Raw genomic sequence first — 22,842 nt, forward strand, 5'->3', positions numbered from 1 at the left:
GGTGACTGCAGCCATGAAATTAGAAGATGCTTGCTCCTTGGAAGAAAAGCAAAGACAAACCTAGACAATATATTAAAAAACAGAGACATTACTTTGCCAACAAAGGTCTGTATAGTCAAAGCTGTGGTTTTTCCAGTAGTCATATATTGGTGTGAGAGTTGGACCATAAAGAAGGCTGATCGCTGAAGAATTGTTGCTTTTGAGCTGTGGTGTTGGAAGAGATTCTTGAGAGTCCTTTGGTTACAAGGAGATCAATCCTTAAGGAAATCAACCCTGAATGTTCATTGGAAGGACTGATGCTGAAGCTCTAATACTTTGTCCACCTGATGCGAAGAACTGACTCATTGGAAAAGACCATGATGCTGGGAACAGTTGAAGGCAGGAGGAGAAGGGGACAACAGAGGACTAGGTGGTTGGATGGCATCACCGACTCAATGGACATGAGTTTGAGTAAGCTCTGGGAGATGGTGAAGGACAGGGAAGTCTGGCATGCTACTTTCCGTGGGGTTGCAAAGAGTCAGACACAACTGAGTGACTGAACAACAGCTCTTTAAAAAAATTCTGAACAGACTTTAAAAGACAACTGTATTGAGATATGGGGCTTCCCAGGTGGTGCTAGTGGTAAAGAATACACATGCCAATGAAGAGGACGTAAGAGATGGGTTTGACCCCTGGGTCAGGAAGATCCCCTAGAGGAGGGCATGGCAACCCACTCCAGTATTTTTACCTGGAGAATCCCATGGTGCAGAGGAGCCTGACATGCTATGGTCCATGCAGTCACAACTGAAGTAACTTAGCACACATAGTGAGGTATGTTTTACAGAAAATAATGCACCCATTTTTGTTGTACAGTTTGAGTTTTGACAAGTGTACACTCCCCTATCGCTGTCATGATCACTTTGTGGAGCATTTCTGGTATCCCAGAAGATTCCCCATGACCTGTTCCCAGGCAGCACATCCTGTCCTGACTCCGGGGTAACCCCTGGTCTTCTTTCTGTTGCTGCCCATTAGACTCCTCTTTCCTGGTTTTGTGTGAATAAAATCATGCCATATGTCTTCTCTCATGTCTGGTTTCTTTTGCTCAGCATCACGTATTTGAGATCCATCTAAATTGTTGAACAGATCAGAAATTCCCTCCTTTATTACAGAGCCGTGTCCTGTGGTAAGGACGCTGTGTGGTTTGTGTGTCCATTTACCATTGATGGACTTCAGGCTTTGGACTGTTTTCAGTGTTGAGTTGTTAGGAGTAAAGCTCTTTTAAACATTTGTGTACAAGTCTTCGTATGTTTTTGTTTCTCTTGTGTAAATGTCTGGGAGTGGAATTACTAGGTCATAGGTTAAGTGTAAGTTTCACTTTATAAGAAATTGCCAAACTTTTTCAAAGTGGTTGTACTGTTTTTCATTCCCATCTGCAGTGTACAAGAGCCCCAGTTATTACATGTCCTCACTAACAGTTGATATTTTCTGTCTTTTTAATTTTAGCAACTTTCGTGTGTGTGTAGTGGAAACTCATAGTGGTTTGAGTTTACATTTCTGTGAAGACTAACAACGTTGAGCATCTTTTTATGTGCTTGTCCACTTACATATCTTTGTTTGTGAAGTGACTGTTCCGATCTTTATCCATTTTAAATTATCTTATTATTGGGTTGGAAGAGTTCCTGTATATTCTGCATTCAAGTTCTTTGTCAGATATATGCATGGTTAGTATTTCCTTCCAGTCTGTGGCTAGCTTTTTCTTTTGCTTTTGCTTTATGTTACCTTTTGAAAAACAAGAAATTTAAAATTTGATGACATTCACTTATCTTTTTTTTTCCCCAACAATTCATGGTTTTTGTGTCCTAGCTATGAAGTGTTTGCTTACCCCAAGGTTAGAAAGATTTTCTCCTGTGTGTTCTTCTTGAAGTTTCCTTGTTTTTGCTTTTCTGTTTAGATTGTGACTCACTCTCAGTTAATTTTTGTGTGTGTGTAATATGAAGGTCAAGGTTCATGTTTTCCTGATGGCTGTCCTGTTGTGTCACCACCAGAGGTTAAAAACATTGTCCTGTCTCCATTGAGTTATGTGTCCCTTTATCAAAATGCAGTTGTTTATATATTCATCGGTCCGTTTATAGCCTTCCTTAAAATTTTCTAAGCTGTTGAGGTATATTTTACATATTATTAAACTCTCCCATTTCAAGTGTCCAATTCAGTGATTTTAGGAACTTTACGAAATGATACCAGTTTTAAAGCACTTTCATCCCCCAGATAAGCTCCTTTGTGCCCATTTACTGTTACTCTCACCTTCAGCCCCGGGTGACCACTCACCTACTTTCCACCACTGTAAGTTTACCTTTGCTGAACATGTCAGGTAAACAGAATCAAACAGAGTGTGATCCCTTATAGCGCCTTCTTTCAGTTGGCATATTTTTGAGATTCTTCATGTGATAGTATGTAGCACTGTTTCGTCCTTCCTATTTCTACAATATTCCATTGTACAGCTGGACCACATTTTGTCCATCAGTTCACCAGTTGCTGGCCCTTTAGGCTGTTTCCAGTTTTGGCTACAGGACTCATGATGCTGAGGATGTGTGTGGACGTCCATTCTCATTCCCCCTGGGTGACCATCTAGGAGTATGATTGCTTGGTCATACGGCAGTCTTATGTTTCTGGATTCTTAATTTTTTTTTCTAATCAGCTTCTTTGAAGTATAATTTATACACGATATAATTAATCCATTTCAAGTGTACAATTTGATGAGTTGTACATACCGTAACTCAATTAACTCATGTAACCAACACTAAGTTTCATGTGAAACTATAACTAAACACTAAAATTTCATGTAAATGGGCTCATACAGCACAGTCTTTTGTGTTGTAACATAACACTTTTGAGACTGATCCAGGTAATGAATATTTTAGGCTTTGTGAGCTACACCTTTCTGTCACATATACCATTCCCCCCTCATCCTTTAAAAATATGAAAACTGTTCTGAACTCACAGCTAAACAAAAGCACAATGACATGGGACTTGGCGAGCTTGCCAGGGTTTGATAACTCCTATGACTCTGCTATATGGTTGTTTCACAACTTGTTTATCCATTGACTGTTGATGCCTGTTTGGATTGTTGCCCCTTTGGGGCTATTATGAATAATGCTTCCATGATATTCACGTGCAAGAAGTCCATGTGTGCACAGATATTTCCTTTCTTTTAAGTAGATTCCTAGGGGTAGAATGCCTTAGTCACATGCTGGGTGTATGTTTAACTTTGTACGATATTGTTAAAACTATTTTCCAAAGTGGTTGTGCCATTCTCTATTCCCATCGGCAAAGTGTGAGAATTTCAGTAGTTCCACATCCTTGGCAACACTTGGTATTCTCAGTTTTATAAGTTTAACCGTTCTAACATTTAGGTAATAGAATCTCATTATAATTTTGTGTTTCTCTAATTACTGAGGATGTCAACCATATTGTCATGTGCTTAATGGACATTCATGTCTCTTTTGTGAAGTTCTATTCCAATCTACTGCCCAGTCTTTTTTTTTAAAAATCACCTTGTTTGTCTTTTTTATTATTGAGTTGCAAAAGCTGTTTGTATATTTTAGTTACAGGTCCTTGATCAGATATATGTTTTGCAGATGTTTTCTTCCAGCCTACAGAGATGTATTCTTGACAGGGCCTTTTGAAAAGCAAAAGTTAATTTTTCTTTCTTTTTTTTTTTAATTTTTGGCACACCATGTGGCACACTGGATCTTAGTTCTCAGACCGGGGATCGAACCCCTGCCCCCTGCAGCAGAAATGCAGAGTGTGAACCACTTGATGCCAAGGAAATCCCAAAAAGTTTAAAATTTTTATGATGTCCATCTTATCTTTTTCTTTATGGTTCATGCTTTTTGTATTTAAGATATCTTTGTCTACCCAAAGTTTGCAAAGATTTTCTTCTGTTTTTTCTGTTTTCTTACTGAAGCACTATAGTTTTTGCTTTTTGGTTTAGGTACATGATCTATTTTGAGTTAACTTTTATGTATGGTGTACGGAAAGGATCATGGTTCATTTTTACCCCTCCTATGGATATCCAGTTGTCCCAGCACAATTGTTGTGAAGATTATTCTTTTCCCATAGAACTACCTTGACTTTTTTGTCAAAAATCAGTTTACCAGTCAAGTGTGAGTCTGTTTCTGGACTCTTCTAAATTCTTACCATTTAATTAGAGCTCATATTTTTTAATCTGTGGGTGAGGTTGCGGATGTGCCTCTCAGTGTCCTTCCTGCCTAAAGATGACACTGCTGATAGCGTTGCAGCCCATGAGAAGTGGGAAAGATCGTCTTTCACAGGATATTCATGCGAGGACAGGCCTTGGGTTTCCAGGTGTGACTGCTCTTGAGCTGCTGTAGTGCCCTCAGCCTTCCAGGCTGCCCAGGTGCTTCTGTTCGGAGCCAAGCTGCTCTGTTTCTAGTCACTGTGCTCTGGGTTGGTTTGTCTTTCTGGCCACTGCCAGCCATCCCCAGCTCAGCCTGTGGTGCCGTTCAGCTGGTCATCAGTCTCCCTGTGCCTTTAGCCTGCCAGTCCTTTGCTGTAACAAGCACTGATTTGGCGGACTGGCTTTATTCCAGGACCTCGCTGTGGATGAGCCTGTCTTATCATTTAATTTTCAGGGTGCCTTGCGAGCAGAACTGATGGGATGATTTAAGAAGCTAGATCCACTGCTGTGTAGTCGTGGCTCCAGCCTTGGTGAGCCACGGGTTGGGGGTGGGGACCACAGCTGGACTTGCCCAGTGCCTGCCACTACCCAGCCCTGTGCTCAGGCCACCAGCCTCCCCAGGGACTTGATAGTGTCTGCATGTTGTCAACCAGCACAGCCCTGGATACAGATTGTCTGAGCAAGATCATTTCATGACAGCTTTTGGCTCTCTTCTTTAGATGCCTCTTTACTGGATCATGGGATTTCTGTGGTGTCCATGGGTCTTTGGCTCAGTGTGGTTTCAAGCTCAACATTGCTGTGTTGTGCGTGTGATTCCTGCCCTGCACGTGTTCTTATTTGATGATGTCTGTTCTTGCCTGCAGGTGACAATCTCTTGGTTGATTGAGATACAGCTAAAGGAGCTGAGTAACATTGGCTTAGGTGGTATTCAGTGAAGGGTTAGGGAGCCTTGGGGTGCAGCCCTCCTGCCCCAACCCAGCTGCCGTATGCTATGGATTCACCCACAACCCGAGCCTCTGGGCAGGCAGGCCCTGGGGACACTGAGTTCAGGCCAGTTGATGGAGTCCTCGGGAGGGTTGGAAGGCATTGAGTTTCAAAGAGCTCAATCTCTGACCTTGTTGCAGCCTCAGACATGAAGGTGGTCCCGGAAATGCTCAGTTGTGCAGGATGAAAAATGCTGCCACCATCAACTGTCTTCATCCCTGGCAGAGGCCAGCCTGTGAGGTGTTGGTAAAGCCCTGGGCCTCGTGGGCAAGCTGGCAGGTCTCGCCTGTTGGGCAAATGCTGGAGACAAATGGAATCTGAATGATAGTAAAAATACCATTGTCCCTGGGTTCTTTAAATGCGGCAAAGCTCTCCACCTTCAGTCAAATGGCCTGCACTTGGAGAGAAGAGAAAGCTGTCTTTCGGGAGACCCATTGGGTGGGTGGTGTGGAAGCTCCTTGCCTGCTTGGCCGGGGTCTGCCTTGTGTGTAGGTGGGCATCGTGTCAGCCTGGAGGTGCTGAAGCTGTTTGAAGAGCTCATTCATTCCACTTCCCTTACTTCTGAGCGGGAGCAGACGAGCAACTGGCCCTGTGTTCTACCCTTGACTGGATTTTCTGGACATTCGGGAACATAGTGACAAGAAGCTGTATGTAGCTCCCAGGTGCTCTGGGCTCCCTCGCTGGAGGTTCACACTAGGCTTAGGAACGGTTGACCCTAGGGTGGGCAGTGCGAGGGCTCCAGGTGTCATGGCTGGGGGTGCGAGCCAGTGTGGCGTCACGCTGCATGCCTTCTCCCTACCCTGGTCTGTACCCTTTGAAAGATGTGCAGCAGAAGAAGAGTTATCTCCTCCTTCGTTTTCCTCTTTTTTCATTTTGCCACAAGACAGGATTGTATCACACATCTCCAAAACGAGTAAAATGGCATTTCAGCTTCTTGTCTTTATAGACTCTCTGAACTTTAGGAAAGATCATTCTGGTCCCTTTTCATTAATAATGAAAACCAGGGGGCAATAAAATGTTCTTAACGCGAGCACGGCAGAAACAAGGAGCAGCGCGGGGGTGAAGGTGCGGCCGGCAGGGAGCCACAGGTGTCTCCTGTGCTCCAGGAGGTCACACTTTGCAGCAGGGGGAGCCGCTGTAGGAGGGGTCCTCATTCTCAGACCCCTGACCTGCCAGCATCTGCTCAGCCTGGGCTCCAGTACCTGGAAGGAGAGGCATGCCCTGAGTGTTTGCAGGAAAGAAGAAGGATGCTGCAAACTTGGGGTTCTGGCCCTGTGCTCAGCCCAGTTGCAGCTGTGTTCTTGTAGGATGTTTTGAGGGCATTTGAGAAATCACTGGGGATAGAACGTTCTGGACATGTGCCCACTTGGAATACATTCTCTGGGGTTTGGGCAGTGCTGATGGATGCTCTGGGGGCGGATTGAAGCCCCATGGAACAGTGGGGCACGGGTACTCTATCTTCACTATTTCCTCCTAAAAACGAGCTTGCACTGGATTTTGGAAGCAAGACACTCAGAACAGAGCAGCCTGGGATGAGATAGGTGCCTGCATGGAACTCAGAGCTTCTCAAGGCCACGGTGAAAGGTCTGCCTCTATGATCTGAAGAGTTTTACATTTCACGAGCAGCTGTGGCTTATCTGAGTCGCTCCACATCAGAGGGGGGCGTTCTGTGCAGGTCAGAGCAGGAGGGCGCCCTTCTGGAGACAGTGTAGTCGTGATCCTGAGTGTCACTGCTCAAGCTGGAGGGGAGGGGGGGAGTCCTGGCTCTCCATGACCCAAACCCCTGAGTCCATAAAAGAGTGGATGGGTAAGTTTATGTAAACAGGAAAACACTGCATGCCACAAAAGCAATCCAGAAGCAGAGTCAAAAGAAAAATATACTAGGAAAGATTTTGACAACTTCTGTCACAGACAAAGGGCTCATTTCCTTGTTGTATAAGAAGGTTCCATGAATTGATGAAGGAAATTAATAAAGAAATGGAGTAGAAAAGTAGGGAGCATACAGTTACCAAAATGGAGATGCAGATGAAAAGATGCTCACTCCTCACTTGTAATAAGATAAATGCAAATTAAAGCTAGAGCGAAGTAGTGTTTTGGGGGTTTTTTTGCACTAGTATTAGCAGAAATGTATGTGTGTGATTAGCCCATTACGTTGGGGTGGCTGTGAATGAACTGGTTCAAACTCCAGGGAGTACAGTTTGGCAGGCTGTCTCACAACTGCTAGTACATGTACCTCTGACCCAGCCTGCCAGGAGTTCACATTTACAGATGGCCTTTTACATGGATGTGAGAGGTTGTGTGCACACGTTTACTGATGGCAGCTTTGTGTGAAACAGGAAGAGACTAGAAATCATCTAAATGTCCATCTGTAGGGAGTTTGTTTAATGGAATATTATGCAGCTTTAGCCAGAAAGAAGAATGAGAGATGGGGAAAGGGGAAGGAAAACAAGCCTGCACGTGTTGCCTCATGTTTGCATAAGAATTCTTGGCTGGATGAGGACGACACTGTGAGCACAGAGGTTTGTGGTGGTGGAGGAAGCCTGTTTGCCCTAGACTGACACGTGATGTTTAGACCACGTGCATGCGTATGTGCGTGAGTGCTTAGTCGTATCCGACTCTTTGCAACCCCATGGACTGTAGCTCGCCAGGCGCCTCTGTCCATGGAATTCTCCAGCAAGAATACTGGAATGGGTTGCCACTTCCTCTGAAAAGGGTTCTTCCCAAGCCAGGGATCGAACCCGAGTCTCTTGCTTCTCCGGCATTGGCAGGTGGATTGTTTAACCACTGAGCCACTGGGAAGCCTAGATCATGTGCATGTGTTTCCTATTCAGAAACTGTAAACCAGAGAAGGGAGCTGATAACAGTCTGTGCAGGAGACTTTGGGGTGGGGCCACATTGAGAAACTCAAGTAGAATCTACAGGCGGGTGGGGGGTGGGGCAAGAAGAGGAGCCTCCTCCACCACTGTCATCTCTGTCTCCATCTCCTGGGAGCCCCTCTCAGCAGCTCAGGGAGTGGGGAGCATCTCCCTCATCCCCATGGAGGTCTTTGCCTCTGGGATCCCCAGTCAGATCGGGTACCAGCAACCCCTCCTCCCCATGTGCCCACATCCAGCAGGGACTTTAAGAACCACTGCCTCCTGCTCTCCTTCAGTTGTGAAGTGCCAGAACGTGGCCAGTACCTGCAGGTCCGGGGTGGGGAGGGGATGGCTGGAGCCACAGGTGTCTGTCTGTGGGGAGACAAGGCCTTCAGCCGGGCCTGGCCACATGTTGTGGGTTCCTGGGAGTGCAGGGGCTCTTCCTCCCCTGTCTCTCCCAGGCTCCCCTCCCGGTCCCAGGTCCTTATCATGTACACGTGCCTTGAGTCACGTTCCCAGGTGCCAAGGTTGAGTCCACAGACTGGGGGTGTCCTGCACCACCGACAGTTCTGGAGACAGTGGCCCTTGCCCCCCCGACCACACCCCGCCGTGACTGGTCCCTTGAGAGACGGCCGCTGGGCAGCCTGGATGTGGCTACTCCAGTGGACATTGCAGATGGAGCTCGTGCTTTCCTTTGCACCTCCCAGAGTCTCCAGGTGTCAGATCAGATTATGGACCTGAAAACACATCGTGAGTGGTTCATGGGGAGGTTGTGGAGTAGAAAACTCTCCTTCCCACTTTGGAGCTAGGATTTCACTCAGGGGTTGGAGGGGCTTTGTGCTGAAGGGCCCCCTCCTGTGTGTAGACCAGCTGCCCATGTCCGGATCCTTCCATCCTGGGCCTGTCCTGCTTGCCTTTGGTGGCCTTGATGGTGGTCTCTTCCTGCTTTCCTGCCTCCACGGCCTCCACCCCCCATAGCTGTCCACGGTGCTCCCCGTGACATTCTCCCAAAGCACAGAGCCAACCACGTTATTCCCTGATTCAGAGCCGTCAGCGACCCCGCTGCTTGTAAGCGACAGCTGGGTTCCTTGGGTGCATTCTCTTCTGGGCCCTGCCTTTCCCACCTTTCCCCTCACCACTCCCCCATCTCCTCTCTGGTCTCTCTTGGCCAGCAATGTCCCCTCCTTGGGAAGGCCCAGGGGCTCCCCCATCTGCTTAAGCGCAGGTCAACCCCAGCCTTTGCACTTCCTTGTCCCCCACCTGGAGCACTGTGCCCCAAGACCCCACAGGTCTCAGCATTGTCCTCCACCGAGGCCCCACCACCCACCTCTCACCTTGTCCTGTCTGTGTTCTCGATCCCTCTCTGGCATCACCTTATTCAGTCATGTGTGGGCTGCTCTTCTCCCCAGCCTCACTTGAGTGAGAGCAGAACAGAACAGGACAGCGGTATTGCCACCACTGCCCCCGTGCCCTCAGCACACGTCGTGTGCACTGTGGGAGCTTCATAAAGCTGAACAGGCAGTGACACAGCCTCTGGCCCCGACTCTCAGATGGCTCCCAACTCATGTAGGAGGCATGTGAGCGCATGAACAACCTGGCTGCTACAGCACCCTCACTGGATCCTTTATTCCTCGAGCGTGGAGCCTGTGCCCAGGTCTTTAGATTGCCTCTGCCATTCTCCCCCTACACCCACCTCAGTCCCTTGAGACAGCGCCCCACAGCAAGCACAGTACAGTCTGGAGGCCCAGGAGGAGGAGGGAGACAGCCAAGCCCCGTTCTGATGCTCACCCCCACACACCCCGACTGAGACGAGGAGCCTGAGTCCACGCGCTCTCTGCCCCCAGGGGACGCCAGGGCCTTTCCTCCTGACCCCAGCTTTTCTCCCGACCCCAGGCCCTGCCGGCTCCCGGTGGAGAGACTACAGCGCCTTGGCCATCATCATGGCAGGGATCGCGTTCGGCTTTCACCAGCTCTATAAGGTAAGCCGCCCTCCCCGCACCCCTTTGGTGCTGCCCTCCGCATGGGGACAGCAGGGGGCCTGGCATAGAGGCTGAGTGCCCAGATGAACGTGCTCTCTGGAGGGGCGTCCGGGTCAAGTCCTGGTCCTGCCCCCACCCAGGTGGGTGCGCTCAGGGCCTTCAGACCCGCCTCACCTACAGAATCTCTCCTCCAAGTCCCTGCCTGCTGCACAGGGTGATGAGGCCCATGACGTGGAGCCATGTCAAGTACTGAGGACGTTGCCCGGCATGCTCTGAGCAGGCTGGGCCCTCTTAAGGGACAGAACAATGTGCAGTTAAGACCACGGAGGCTGGAGCCCGGCTGCCAATGTCACATCCTGACCCTGCCACTTGGCAGCTGTGTGACCGCAGGCTTGGCAGGCTCACCTCTGAAACGGGACAGCAGGATCTGTCTCAAGAGGCTGTGGGGATGCTCGCAGCAGTCGGGCTCCTCTGGGAAGGACTGCGTTCCCAGCGTGCCACAGGCGCTCTGTACCCTCTTGTTTCACCTGAGTATTTAACACCAGCTTTGAGAAACTCGGTGTGATCATATTTACTACTTTTTCCTCCTGTATATTTTGTTGGCTTCCATGTAAATCTAGGGTTTTTCATGGTCTTCATAGTCAGCCCTCAGGACCCCAGAGTTCACTGCTTCCAGCAGAGCTGCAGGTGTGAAGTAACATTTACTTCCTTGACGCCAGATCCTGATCAGACACTCGTGACCACGTACTGACTTTGATTTAAAGCAAGCGAGTGTTTTTTAGAAGATGCTGAGCCAGGGTAGGTAAAATAGAGACAGAAGGTAAACTGGTGGCTGGAAGACTTAAGCTCTGCCAGTGCTGCAGAGAGAGATTCCTTTCTTTCTGAGGCCACCTGCAACTCCATCCCTCATTTGGAGATTTAAAAAGAAAAGAATCTGAACTATTGGCTATATTCCCAATATAAAATAAAAAGTCTGAAAAAAAAGAAAAAGACTCTGAATGAATATCCAGACTCGTGCGATAACTTTGTTTGTTTCGCTGTTCCACGTACCTGACCAGGGATCAAACCTGTGCCCCCATTATGGAAGCTTGGAGTCCTAACCAGCGGACCCCCAGGGGATTCCCTCACGTTGTAACTTTTAGCACATGGAACATGTTTTCGCATTGCTTCCTGGGACTCTTAATTTTTGACTGAAGTGAAGTTGATCTTTTCAGTGTAACATTTATTCTTGAAGTTGGAAGTTTCCACCTTAGAAGTTGGGAAGCAGGACGTGGTGGGTCCCAGGACTGCTCGCTCTGACACCGTGCATCTACTCTCCCTGTGTGCTCAAAGCCTGTCGACGCCAGTCCCTAAGTGCACACAGTCACTAGGAAGGAGAAAAGGCTGAGGCAGAACTCTCCATCCCTGTCCTGGCTCTGCTGAGCAGGACCCACTTAGTCACGTGGCTGCCCTGGGGCAGCCTGTGATTTGGTGGAAAGAGTAGGCGTAGCTCCCCTTGGAGCTGAGCAGAGATAGCATCAGTTGTTTCCACCAAGCTCTGATCTTTAGTCTTTGCTTTAAGAAAGAACAGACAGAAAAGATCTGTCGTGATGATAAGAAGAGAATTTTAAAAATACCTGCTAAATTAAAAAGCAAAAAAGAGAGGTAAGCTCTCATTTTATAAATACCTGAAGATTCAGGCTGGGAATGTGTTCCTTTCCTTGGAATTTTTGATCTTCAAAATGGAGTTTTTAGTCCGTTACATGTATAAAATTTCTTGACTTTCATACTTAGGAAATTTCCAACCTGGACCATAAGGCTACATTTGATGAGTTTCAGCTAAGTTGTGGGTAATAAACTAACACAGTGGTTGGAAAACACTTTGCAAAATAGGAAGTGCTTCCCTATGTGTCCTAAATAGTGGTCTTCACTCAGGAGTTGCTCTTGAAATCAGCTCTCCCACAAACCCCTGTGAGAGACCCCCTTTCCCTCCCCCAGTACAGAAGCCTTAATGGAGCAGTTGCTGTCTTTTCCTGTCTGCGCCTCAAATGGAATGAGAACCAAAGTCTCCTTTAGTCATACTTGCCAGTTACCACCTCTGCCAGGCCCACACCGGGCACCCCTGGTACCGCCCCAGTAAGCCTAATGACTGGTCCCAGGTGCCTGAGATGGGCGGGCGCTGAGTCCTGAGACTGTGGAGTTTGGAGCCCAGATTCTTTCATCCAGCAGTCCCAGTGGGTAGCTTGCCGTCCACTTCCACCCTTCACATCTCCGAGCTGACTGCACCCCACCTGCCTTCTTCCTGAATGTTCCAAGACACTCATCCTCGCCTCGTCTGGGACCTCCACATCCTGGGCCCCTTGTTTGGTTTGCCCCGCAGCACCCACTTCCTTTTCCCCTCATGGTCAGTTTCTCCCATATCTGCCCCTTCCTTCCCCTCTGCCCAGTATCTCCATTTTGGGAGAATCCAGCTGCATTTAACTCTTACCTGAAGGAAGCCTGTTCACAGGATACAAGACTTTAAAAGACTGGGTGTGACTGCCCTGCAGACCTACTGTGGGTTTTGATCTTGTTTCTTCAATAATTTCTAAGTTTTTTTTTGCTTCTTTCTGAATCGAAATTCATTCCCTTGGTGCAGGATGTGAAAGGTTCAGAAAAATGTACCGCAGACTTCCCCCCTGCTCCTCCCTGGAAGCCACCAGTGGTACCACTTTCCTGTATAACCTTCTACAGTTTTATCATACAACTTCTTAAAGTAGAATTCTGAGTATTCTTGGTCACAGAAACTCTATATATAGCACCATTTAAAAAACTGAAAGAACCCAAAAGTGCTCCATCACAGTCGGTCAGATTGATTTTTTTGTGTCCCCGTTCCCTCCTTTTGGTCCCGACTCAGGAGTTTTCATGTGGTTCTACTCGCAGCCTTTTCTAACTTTCGGATGTCTTGTTCACTTACGGCGTCGGCCTAGGGTTTCCAAGGCCCAGGGGTGACGGAGAGGAAGTTGGTGGGTGGAATTGGAGAGCTGGTTGGCGAGTCGCCCCAGGTACGTACCCATCCCTCACGCACCTCCCACTCCCTGCAGAAGTACCTGCTCCCCCTCATCATGGGCGGCCGGGAGGACCGGAAGCAGCTGGAGCGGATGGAGGCAAGTCTGTCGGAGCTGAGTGGCAGCGTGGCCCAGACAGGTAAAGATTAATGACTCCATCAAGTCACCCCTCAAAGCCTTCTCCGAGCAGCCCCTTCTCTGCCCCCTCCCCTCTCCCCTCCATCTCCACTTTATGTGGTGACTTCATTTATCTGCTCTGAGAATCTGTTCACATTTGCAAATGAAGCCGCCGTCATTTCGGTTTAATTTGAAATTGCTTGTTTACTGTCGGCGCGGCCTCAATTAATTATGTTTTTACGGAAAGGCTCCCAACCTCAGAATATTAATAAGGGGAATAAAATGACAGCCTTTCTAAGGGCTGTAAAGTTCATTTTTAATTTCTGCTTCCATGAGGTTTTCAGGGGGGTTTTCAGCAATTTCCCCCCTTCTCTCTAAGAATCCCACGCAGGGTCAAGAGAGGCTGTAATTACTGCGGCTCTGGGGACCCCGGCCACCTCTCTGTCATCGACTCCACGGGGCCTGCGTTCATTACCCAGTGCCCCACTGGTGGCCCAGATTAGCTGGGACCTGTCGCTCCAGGGGTGGTTTTTCCTCCTATATAAGCTTGTTTACTAGATGGAGCCTCAGAATCTAAAAACTTGGGCACAGAGAGAGCTGCCTGTCCCAGACCAGAGTCTGCCTCTCAGGAGCGTGCCTGTGTAGCCCCCAGAAACCCTCTGGGGCCCAGACCCTGCTGACGTGTCTCCTCGAGACTGACAGTGGACAGGGAGCTCCAGCAGCCTCGGGGTTGGGTGGGGAGGGCAGGAGGGAGCCATATGGAAATGAGATTGGCAGTTTTTAACCACTTCTGGATGCTGTGGACCTGAACTGTGTGTCTCCCAGGATTGGAGACTGCTTTTAGTCTTACAAGGACACAGTGAGGCCCAGGAGATGAGGGAGGCAGGCAGTCCCGAGGTTGGAAGAGCCAAGCAAATCATAAGCAGATATAATTAGAGGGGAGAGGTTTTGGACGGATATACTGTTGACCATGGACAACTGCACAATAGAAAGATAAAGTAGAAATACTAGAGGTTAGATACAGTGCAGGTAGATTACCCAGAGTGCAGATGAATTATATGGATTGCTGGAGGGCGGGGGGATGTCTGCAGATAAATTAGAGGCAGTGCCTCATAGGTGTGTGGACAGAAGGGGGAATCTTCATGTATCATTAACAGAGATGCGCCTGCTGTCTCCTCCCAGTGACTCAGTTACAGATGACCCTCGCCTCAGTCCAGGAGCTGCTGATTCAGCAGCAGCAGAAAGTCCAGGAGCTGGCCCATGAACTGGCCACAGCCAAGGTACTTGTCCCTGACCCTCCATCCCCTCCAGGCTCTTCTTGCTCATCCTTCTGCCCAGTTATTGCACTTCTGATGCCGGTTACACTGCCCTTGTGGAGAAAGGAGGTGGTCACCAGGTGGGTGATGTGGCATTCAGTGACGAGGGCTGTCATTTCTGTCTCCGAGGCCCACCCCCCTGACTGTGGCAGCACACACTACAGTTCTGGTGGTAGCTGGCGTAGACACGGGAAGTTCTCCACCTACAAGTTAGGTCACAGGCCCCAGCGTTGCCAAGAACAGTTCCAGGGAACAGGGTGGGAGAAGGGTGCCCAGGCCCTGGGCTAAAATGTGGCTGTTGCCAAGTTCTCTAAACCCTGGTCTTGGGGTCTGGTAACCCCTGAAAGATGTAGACCCACCTAGGATGACCAAGGTGGGTTCATTGCCTCAACTTCCCGTATCTGGAGCCCCCATGGCAATATCAGATCCTGGGATCAGATTGCCCAGGTTAAAGCTCTGTGCCACGTGCTGGCTGTGTGACTACAGACAAGTCACTTGCCATCTCTGATTCTCAGTTTCCTTGTCTGTAAAATGGATCTGTAACCCTCCCTCCCTCATTGTGCACACCTGCTGGGAACAGTGCCTGGCTCCTGTCAGCTCCCAGGATTGCAGCTTCTTGGTCTGGGCTCTGTGCGTGTGTGACACGGTCTTTCTGACACAGCCTGGCCCAGGAGACAGTGGTCCACGGCGTCTGCTGCCCTCCCCACTCCATCCCCAGCTCCCATGTAGCTTTCTGGCTGCTTCCATGCAACTCTCACCCCAAGGAGAGAGAGGTGGCCTCCTCCAGGAGAGCCCCACCTGAGCATACCACTCAAGGCCCCTGTGCTCCTGAGAAGTGGGAATCCCCTCGTGGGGTGCCTCACCCATGGAAGTGCCACCCCTGCACATGGGCATGGTTACCAGTGGCCCCTGTCAGCCACCACGCACCCTCCCCATGAGCGGCAGTCCATAAAAGAAGCCAGGGAGGGGCTGACAGCCCGTGCCCTGATCTCCTCCATTATCTTTGGGAGCGGCGGCCTGCCAGTGGCCAGAAGCCATTCCGGAAATTGGAAAACTGTTTTCAGACCCTGAGCATTAAGATTAAGACCACATGTTGCTTTTTAGAGGGGAGGGGGCCCCAGGATGGCGTTGGTGGTTGAGAGCTGCCCCTGGGAGTTTCTTGGGCTTGTTTCCTTGATGTCCCCCCCACCACCCCTAGCCCCTCTCATTCTCTCCGCTGAAGCCAGGCTCACTGGTCTAAACCCATATGTGTGTGACTTCAGTTACCCCATAAACCAGAGACTTAGAGCTGTGTTTTCTCAGCTGTAATGTAAGTTTTTATATCTGGCTTCCAAACTCCTACTGCAGCACTGTAAAAAATTAAAAAGAAGAGCGTTAAGTAATTAAAAAACCTACATAAAACTGAAGGCTGGGAGTTTTCTACAACTGTTTTTTTTAAAGAGACTGGCTAAAAAGCCCCAGATGTCAGATTTTATTTCTAAATCCTGGCATCTGGCACCAGATGCGTTTGGAAATTTGAGTCCTTTGTCGGCCGGTGAGTGGAAATTGCTCCCTTGTTAATGGGCTGCTATAGCTTTCAGGGCCTCTGAGAAGCCAGCACAGTGGCTGCTGGATCTATGCTGTCTGGTGGTCTGGAGCACGGACCGCGAGGGGATGTGTGTGAGGGCGGCAGGCATCTGTGTGCTCGCTCCAGGCTGTCCCCTCGCAGGAGCTTCTCCCTGCCAGGTTGTGCCCGGCCAGACTGCTTGCTGGGGCTTCCCTGGTGGCTCAGTTGGTAAAGAATCCACCTGCAATGCAGGAGACCTGGGTTTGATCCCTCGATTGGGAAGATCCCCTGGAAAAGGAAATGGCAACCCACTCCAGTATTCTTGCCTGGAGAATCCCATGGACAGAGGAGCCTGGCGGGCTACAGTTCATGGGGTCGCAAGAGTTGAACATGACTTGGCGACTAAGTCACCATTAGGCTGCCTGCCTGGGTGGTGCCCACAGCAGCCCCCGCTCTACCTCAGAGCCCCCACAGACTGGCGGGAATGTGTGGGGCCCCTCTGTTCTGCCAGCCTGGGGTTCCCCACTTTCTCCTGAACTTATGGCCCAGGGGTTTTGTGTCAGGTGGGAACAGTGGTGTCAAGGGGCAGGAGCCTTGTACCTGGAGGCACCTCTGGCCTGGAGGACCGAGTCCTACATGCCTGGAATTGGCCCATAAGTACCTCAGAGGCAGCTGGGCCACAGGCATCTCCCATTTGGGGGATCACTGTTTTGGCTTTCCTCTCCTCCATTTATCCCAACAAGATTTACTGAAGAAAGGTGTGGATCTCTGAAGTTTACATGGAAAGTGGTGTCAAAATTCAAAGGAGAAGTTGTGCGGAGGAGGCTGGCATGTGTCCAGGGTCATTGTGGCTATTTCCTCCGTGGGCCCTCCTGCAGATCGTTGTCTTTCTCTCTGTGGAGCCTCAGGGTCATCCCAAAGAGCACATGTCAGTGGGCCGCCCAACCCGGGCCTCCTGGCTTTGCAGGCGGTGGGGCCTGATGTCACAGCAGCATGGGTAGGGGCACCAAGGTGAATCCTGCCTTCAGGGTTGATTAAGAGTGGGGGCCGGGGGCTAGGCCATGCAGGTGCTCAGGTGTCCCCTTGACCCTCCATAGCAACTCCAGGTTCCAGGCCCTGTGGTTAGAGGTGGCTGCCTGTCTCAACACCAGGGCTCCCGTGGGTGTGTGGGGGGGTGTGTGATCTCTGCAGGGAGAAGGACTTAGGTGGAAGGAGTAGTTGGTGTAGAGATGGAATTTACCTTCTTAGTTTGGTTTTAATGGAACGTTTCAGACACGCATGGAGTAGTGGGCCACTCAGTGAACCCACATGCTCTGACCACACAGTGCAGCCGCTGCCTCAGGCCTGTCCTGCCCGAGGTTATTCTGAAGCACATTCCAGACAGCGTATCATTTCATACTGCAGACACTTCAGTTTGTATCTGTAAAAGATGAGGGCTCTCTTGTTGTTTTATTTTTTCATAACCAGGATACCAGTTACACCTGAATACATGTCATGTTTCCCTAAGATCTTCAGCTATCCAAATAGAGTTGCAAGGATGTTTGCTTTAAGGGAGTTGTCATTTCAGCAGAGATCCAGGCAAGCAGACCCCAGAACAGGCCACAGCAAACCTTCCCGAGGGGGTTGGGTCCTCCTGCCGTCTCAGCGTCTGAGTTTGGAGGGGTGGGAGGGAGGCGCCACACTGATCCTCAATCCCCTTTGTTGTGACTTTCAGGCCACCACGTCCACCAACTGGATCCTGGAGTCCCAGAACATCAATGAACTCAAGTCGGAAATTAACTCCTTGAAGGGGCTTCTTTTGAATCGGTAGGAGCTGCAAAGGCGTGGGCTTCTGTTCTGCTCTCCACCTGGGACTGGGGGAGGTAGCTCTTGGGGCCCATCCAGTTGTTGCTGTCGTGGGTGGTGGTGGGCCATCTCCTGGGGCAGGGGCGCCCCGTGTTTCCGACCCCAGATTGAGCTGTGTCATTCAGCTGTGTCATGGAGTTTGGGAATCTCTGGCGATTCTACCTACCTTCCCTGGCAAGTCCTTCCCTCCCCACTTTAGGATTGACTATCTGAAGAGCCCACAAGAGTTTTGAGATACAAACAGTTCTCAGCCCTGTCCATACCTGGTCAGGGACAGCTGGAGCCAGAGCAAGACCTCGAGCAGAGGAGAGCATCCCCACCTTCTGGGCAGGGCAGCTCTCTTTGTCCTGAGTCCTGGCTAGAGCTCTCAGTGACAGCTGGGTCCCAGAGAAGGATCCCCCCTGCCCTGAGGGCCGGGCCAGGGGTCCCTGTTCCCGCTCAGTTTGAAGGGCAGAAGTGATTGATTTCAAGGCAGAGGGCTGCGCAGTGCCCGTCCCCCACCCCCAGCTCCTGTGGTCTCGCTGTGTCCCTCCACAGGGACAGCACCAGTGCAGCCCCAAGAGGAGGGTGACCGGCTTGTCCAGGCTTGCCCAGGCCCGCCTGGTTTTAAAGCTGAAAGTCCTGTGTCCTGGCCCCCGGGACAGTTGGCCACCCCCCTGCAGAGCACCCCAGGGCTTAGTGGGTGGCTGAATGAGGCGGCACTTCACTCCAGGTCCAGGATGGGGGGCTGGTAGGGTCTTGTGGTCGCAACCAGAGGACTCAGTTCTCCAAGTCACCCATGTACAGCTGTGGGGACAAAATTGTGGCCTTAAGAGAAGTGTGGCCGAACTTGGGGTGCCACCAGGCTGCCCCTCAGGGACGTGGTGAACACTGAGGCCCTGGTGGTGGGCTTCACGTGGCAGGGTCTGAAGGGAAGGACTGGGACCAGAGCTGGCAGGCAGCCCAGGAGGCAGCAGGCCTTTGTCCTCTGGGCTCAGGCCGGGGTGGTCTGGTCCCACCTGTCCTTGAGCTTGATTTCCAAGCCATTGCCGAGTGGACCTGACTTCCCAGGTCTGGGCTGGGCTGGGCTGGCTGTCAGCCCACGGCTCAGGGTGGGGATACAGGAGTGGGGGGGGAAAGCTGGCTCTTCTGTCAAGTGTTGAGCTTGGAAGTTTTCTAGAAAAGTCCAGGTCTGATGTCTCTGACCCTGTGGCCCAGGCCAGGCTCTGCTCCACCCATCTTTGCTCAGACTAAATTAGAGTGGAGGCCCAGGGGTCCTGGGTTCCAGGCTTCTGCCCTCAGCCCTTGCTCGTGGCCCCTCCCAGGGCTGGAGACTGGACAGTGCTGTGACGGCCGGAGGGAACGGGCTCTGGGGTGTGTCAGGCTCCCCAGGGCCGACTGTCCTGCGGTTGCCAGGGAGGGTGGGCTTGACCCCTGGCAGAGGGACCGCGGATGGCACCCTGAGTGGGAACAGTGCTCTCCGGGCAGCCCTGGTGCCTCTGGCTTCTGTCTCAGCTTCTCTAACCTCCAAGGGGCCAAGAGGCCTGTTTCCAGAGGAAGGGAAGGGAGGGCAGCAGGCATGTGTGGCGGAGCCCCGTCCTGTCCCCTGTGGGCTGGCCCTGGCCCTGCTCACCCTCCACTAGCATTGGAGTTCCGGAGGGACGGCTGCTGAGGGCAAACCAGGCTGTCTTCTCCCTTCTCTACCAGGAGGCAGTTCCCGCCCTCCCCGTCGGCCCCGAAGATCCCCTCCTGGCAGATCCCAGTCAAGTCGCCCTCGCCCTCCAGCCCCGCGGCAGTGAACCACCACAGCAGCAGCGACATCTCGCCCGTCAGCAACGAGTCCACGTCGTCCTCGCCCGTGAAGGAGGGCCACAGCCCTGAGGGCTCCACGGCCACATACCACCTGCTGGGCCCCCAGGAGGAGGGCGAGGGGGTGGTGGACGTCAAGGGCCAGGTGAGGATGGAGGTGCAGGGCGAGGAGGAGAAGAGGGAGGACGAGGAGGACGAGGAGGACGAGGACGTGAGCCACGTGGACGAGGAGGACTGCCTGGGGGTGCAGAGGGAGGACCGCCGGGGTGGGGACGGGCAGATCAACGAGCAGGTGGAGAAGCTGCGGCGGCCGGAGGGTGCCAGCAACGAGAGCGAGCGGGACTAGGCGGCCTGGGGGGCGGGGCCCAGAGCGGGGCAGGGCCCAGGGGGCGGGGTGGGGCCTTGAGCTGGGCGGGGCCCGGGCCACTGAGGGCAGAGCCTGGCCACCCAGCCTGCCCAGGACAGACAGGCCGCTGACCTTGATCTCATTCAGGTCGAGGGCTCCGAACTCTCTGGGCTCAAGCCCCTCAGCCCCCTCCCAGACAGACGTCCGGTCCAGGGCCGTCAGCTGAGCGTCTTAGCCAACCTAACACCGTGCATGACAAGAGGTAGTTTTATTACCTGACTCCTGACCCTTGCAGAGGGGGAGCCTGGGGACCCGGCGTCTGCCAGCCACTCTCTCTGCCCCGGCCCCCTCACTGCTTCTCACCAGTGGCAACGGGGGCCACACTGTCGTGATTCCAAAAGCGACGGCCCTGTGCTCCCCTCCAGGCGAGGGTCCCCCAGGTCCCCCAGCCAGGCCCTGCCCGGACGTTGCTGCCCATGTGTGCTTGTCGCAGCCCCAGCCTGGTCGCCCACCACACGTGACAGCGCACTGCTCCCAACCGCTGGCTTGCCGCATGGTGGCTCCACTACTGCTCTGGGGAGATGTCCCACCCCACCAGGCCCAGGGCCCTCCTGTCTGTCCCCCACCCCCAAACGTGTTCTTTTGTGTGATCAGGTATAGGTATCAGAATATAAGATCCGACTGTATATAATTGTAATAAATACGAGTTGCCACTATTTAATTCTTGCCTATGGCTCCCTGTCTGCTCACGGCACCCCAGGCCTGGGGGTGGATCTTGGCCAAGGCCGCACCAGGTGGGTCCCAGGGAGGGGACGTGGGGCCTGGCCCAGGTCGCCCTGTGGTGGGCCTGCCTCCCTCGTCCAGTCTCCCCCACCAGGCAAGTGTCGCCACTGCTCACCCACAGTTGGAGGGTGTTGTCCTGGGTCCGGAGCGGCTGCTGCAGGGCGACATTCCGCCCCAGGAGGAGAAGGGACCTCACGTTACTGTATATAGACCTGGTGTGGAGTGTGATGAGCTCGCCTTCCTTAAATGGATGCGTGTGCTCCCAGGAGAGAGTGTCTCGTTCCCTCTTCCTCCCCCATCTCCACTCCCTCTCACCCTCCCTGTCTCCCTTTAACCTTCACACAGCGTTTAGCTAAACCCAGGAAAACAGCATAAGATGCTCCTTCCGGGGAGCGCCCGGGGCTGTGGCCGTGGCCGTTGGTGCAGGGGTCAGAAGGCCTGGTCCCACCCTGGGCCTCGTGTAGACACAGGCTTTGGAGACAAAGTGCAGGGACCGTGGAGGTGGAGCTGCAGCGGGTATGTACCCTCTGGGGAGTGGGGGGGGCAAGGCCTCCTGACCCACTGCAGGCTGAGGGTGAGACACTTGACAGAGGGGTGTTTTGTCTCAGAAAACATTTCCACTCTCACCCAGGCCCCTTTTTCGGCTCCTGCAGCGAGCTCCTTCCTAACTCTCTGGCGGGGGCCCTCACCCTGCCCCTCTTGACTTCCAGCCCGTTCCCTGGTTTCCCAGGTTTGGTCTTTGATGCTCATCACCTCACATGGTGTTCCAGCTTGTGCTCCCCAGGGACCAGCAGAACTCCCACCCCCACCCCCTTCTGAGTCACCTCTGCCTCTTGCCACCCCCACAGAAGCCAGGGTTCTCCATCCCCAGGGCTCCCCACCTCTCCTGGATACAGGACCCAGTTTTGGGGAGTCTTGCAGGCAGACCTGAGATGACAAGCAGAGAGGGGGCTGCCCGCTGGGTCGGAAGCACCCCTCAGCCTCAGGGGCTAGAGACGGGGTTCCCCCATGACCTCCTCGGGGAATGGAAGTGAGCCATCTCGAGGGCTCCCCCTCTGCTTAGTGACATTTCTCATGGCCCCTCACTTTGCAGGGGTCTCTCCTGCAATGGGACCAGGCAGTAGGTCAGAGGGCAGACAGCCTGGGACAGAGACGCAGCCAGAGCTGCTGGCATGGGGGCTGCAGGGCATCGCAGGGCACATCTTCCCCAACCTGGGGGCTCAGGGGTCTCTCGGGTCCCCAAACTCACTGTGGGAGAGAGGGACAGAAACCTGGGCCTGGGGGACCTTTGCCCTGTGGGTCTCGAGCGACGATTTCAGCTTTTGAGGACAGAGAATCTGGCGTGATTTCAGGGAGAAAAAAACCCCTCCCCAAAACGGCGTGAGTGCTGCCTAATAAAGGCAGCTGCTGGACGGAGGGAAAACAGCCCTTTGAAAAAAAAAGCCTTTCATTAGAAAAATAATGCATTTCATCCAAATAAGGTAAAAATATTTGGAATGGGGCAGAAGTGAGCAGCAGGCAGCGCCTGTCAGGCCCTTTCTGGAAGGGAGAAGATTATTAAACTCAATTACAAAGTATTTTTGTAAAGTGTCTTTTAAGAGAGAACTCACCCTGGTGCTCAGAGACTGCGGGACGGCCCTCTGGCCCCTGAGGTCTCACCAGCTGCCCCGGGTGTTTGTGGGCTCTGCCTTGGGCAGGGTCCTCCCTTGGGCAGCCCCTGCTCCCCTGCTCCTTGCGATGCCCCCAGAACAGGCGAGGCAGCCGCTTCTTCTCTGTCTGCCCTGGCCTGTCGACTTCCTTCCGTGAGGGCTGAGCCATCAGTGTCCTGGGACACCCTAACGGGGAAGGGAAGCATTCTGAGTGAGGGGAGAGGGATGCCGAGCTTGTAAAATGTTCTCTATTTTGTACTGTGGAGGTTCATGTCAGGTGTTCAAACAGTCCAGCCCGTATTGAAGGACTGGAGGGGACAAAACCCCTCTTGGGTCCCTCCACTTGGTTTCACAGGTGTTTGGTTGTAGCCTGTCTCTCTTTGTCTGTCTTTTTTAATAAAAACGGGAAGTTGCTATTCAGTGTTGTGTGG

The 22,842-nt window shown here is 52.1% G+C and overlaps 1 protein-coding gene across 2 annotated transcripts in view; it reads left to right on the plus strand.

Moving 5' to 3' along the window:
• PEX14 (peroxisomal biogenesis factor 14) overlaps window positions 1-22,842 on the plus strand; it is a 142,969-nt gene extending 120,127 nt beyond the window's left edge. The window contains exons 5-9 of one of the 2 annotated variants that reach the window (XM_055419541.2): window positions 9,910-9,995; window positions 13,058-13,160; window positions 14,321-14,418; window positions 17,715-17,806; window positions 19,532-22,841. In XM_055419541.2, the coding sequence (XP_055275516.1) occupies window positions 9,910-9,995; window positions 13,058-13,160; window positions 14,321-14,418; window positions 17,715-17,806; window positions 19,532-19,979 (827 nt within the window). In that variant the 3' untranslated portion in view covers window positions 19,980-22,841. Of the gene's footprint in view, window positions 1-9,909; window positions 9,996-13,057; window positions 13,161-14,320; window positions 14,419-17,714; window positions 17,807-19,531 lie in introns of both variants that reach the window. The other variant, XM_055419542.2, reaches the window with a different exon arrangement.

This window comes from Moschus berezovskii, chromosome 17 (genome assembly GCF_049115385.1).
Source record: "Moschus berezovskii isolate FMDL1 chromosome 17, NW_MosBer_1.0, whole genome shotgun sequence".
Lineage (NCBI taxonomy): Eukaryota > Metazoa > Chordata > Mammalia > Artiodactyla > Moschidae > Moschus > Moschus berezovskii.